This window comes from Condylura cristata, unplaced genomic scaffold (assembly GCF_000260355.1).
Source record: "Condylura cristata isolate star-nosed mole 26May11 unplaced genomic scaffold, ConCri1.0 scaffold00004, whole genome shotgun sequence".
NCBI classification, from domain to species: domain Eukaryota; kingdom Metazoa; phylum Chordata; class Mammalia; order Eulipotyphla; family Talpidae; genus Condylura; species Condylura cristata.
In genome coordinates this window covers 2,209,106-2,211,179 of record NW_004567105.1, presented here as the reverse complement: position 1 = coordinate 2,211,179, position 2,074 = coordinate 2,209,106, and the positions used below count along the sequence as shown (strand labels likewise).

At 61.3% G+C, this 2,074-nt stretch overlaps 1 protein-coding gene across 1 annotated transcript in view; it reads left to right on the top strand.

The window, feature by feature from the left end:
- The window catches only part of LOC101628058, a 24,543-nt gene that overhangs the window by 19,745 nt on the left and 2,724 nt on the right, over positions 1 to 2,074 (top strand). The window contains exons 9-10 of the mRNA XM_012735110.1: positions 999 to 1,066; positions 1,307 to 1,400. Of these exons, the coding sequence (XP_012590564.1) occupies positions 999 to 1,066; positions 1,307 to 1,400 (162 nt within the window). The remainder of the gene's footprint in view (positions 1 to 998; positions 1,067 to 1,306; positions 1,401 to 2,074) is intronic.

Below are 2,074 nucleotides of genomic sequence, written 5' to 3'. Positions count from 1 at the left end.
GGCTGCCCGCTGTGCGCAGAACACCAGCCGGGTGGAGTCCAGTCCCAGGCTGTGCCTTGGCCAGGGCGCGAGCCAGCGAGTGAGGGGAGGCTTGGCCCCAGCTGCCTGAGGCTGCGTCTCCCGCGCAGTGTCTCTTTGGCCCATGAACCTTTGTTAGAATAGTTTTTTTTTGATTGATGACTTTTTAATGCTTATTTATTTATTTTTAGAATTTTTTTTTTAAAGATTTATTTGTTTCATCATACAGAACTGGGCGCAAGACAGAGGTGCAGGGGGCGGTGAGAGGACTCCCCAGAGACAGAGTGGGGAGCAGAACAGGCAGATAGATGAAGCACACCTCCGAGGGGAGCAGTGGGGGGTCACGAGAGGTCTGCGGCGCCCTGTGGTCAGCTCCGGGGTGGGCGGATCGAACTCTTGCAGAAGTGGCTTGAGCTCCCCAGTGCTGGCTTTAACCCGCTGCGCCCCCAGGGAGGGCCGTTAGAATAGCTTTTAATTAGCGGCCCTTATCATCCATCCCCTGGGCCTGGAGCCCTCTGTGACACCGTCTCATGGGCTGTGAAGTCTGCCGCCGTGCGCTTCTGCTCGTCTGCCCGTCCCCCGGCTAATGCTGTGAGCTGCAGGCGCCAGTCTGCCGAGCGAGGCTCCCCGCCAGCGCCTGACCTTTCTAGGGCTCCACCGTCCTTATACTCCTCTGCGCTACGGTCTTCCGTAAGCTCCTGAGGTTAGCAGCCGTCTGGGTCCCAGGCAGCTTTCCTAGATTCTCTGTGCCCTGTGATTTCCCTCGTCTGCCGAGAGGAAGAACAGTCCTCACGACCTGTCGCTCCGCAGCGTCTGGGACAGACTGTGTCACCGTAGCCACGCACCAAGCATTTGTCCCGTGGACACAGCCCAGTGTTCTGAGCCCCAAGAGCAGCCCGCTCCGGGGGGGCTGGCTCCTACCTGCCGCCCCGACCTGACAGCTCGCCGGCTGCCGGGACAGCTTGGTGAGATGACGCCTGTTTGTTCTGTCCACAGTGGAGAACCTCAGCCACTGTGAGTTTGCCCTGCTTCGGGACTTTGTCATCAGGTAAGGCCCCACGGGGGCAGGTGTTGTTCTCGGGGTCGGCAGGCCAAGTCCAGGGCACTTCTCAGACAGCCGCACTTTCTGCACTGCGCCCGGCGCCCACCAGGAAGCAGGAGGGGCTGAGGCGCGTCACCGGTTCATGTTATTCTGAGAGGGTCTCGGCCGCTGGGTCTTCGGGTCCTGGCCTCAGGCGCTCGTCTCCCCGCCCTTATGGCCCCCCTGCGCTCTCCCCTCATCCTGCAGAACCCACCTCCAGGACCTCAAGGAAGTGACACACAACATCCACTACGAGACCTACCGGGCCAAGCGGCTCAACGACAACGGAGGCCTCCCCCCGGTGAGCGTGGACACGGAGGGAGGCCAGGACAGCAGCCCATGACGACACTCCCGTGGCCATCCCACCCCTCTCCACACACATCCCAGCACCACCACCACCGCCCACTTCTTCCTCTCCACTGTCCACAGGCCTGTCTGCTCTCCGTGAAGCATCTGTCTGTGTGCGTGTGTGCCTGTGTGTGCGAGAGTGCAGGGGGGAGGTAGTTTCGCTACCCTCCCGGGAAAGTCCCTTGGAAGTTTGGTTCCTCCATGGCTGTCCATTATCTGTCCTCTTTCCTTGTGTCCCAGAACCAAGCCGTGAGCCTCGCTCGAGAGGTCTAGGGGAGGTTTCATTTAAAAATGATGGGAGCAGGTGAGCCACAGGTAACTCCTTCCTATCTCTGAACCTGCCACCACCCTGGGATGCACAGGTTCTCCACGCTGGCCCTGGGCTCTGGTGGGGGAGTTGAGGACTGGCCCCTCCCTGTGGGCCGGGGACAGTCTGGGGACAGGCTGGGACTTCCCTGGCAAGGAAGGGCTTGGGGAGGGAGAGGGGTAGGCTGGAGCCTGCCAAGCGGAGAAAGCGCCACCCTCCGTCTGTGTCCCCTGCCTGCATCCGACGGCTGTCCACACCCACTGTCTCCACACCGTCCCCCCCGCTTCTGTCCACTCCCACTGTCTCCACACCGTCCCCCC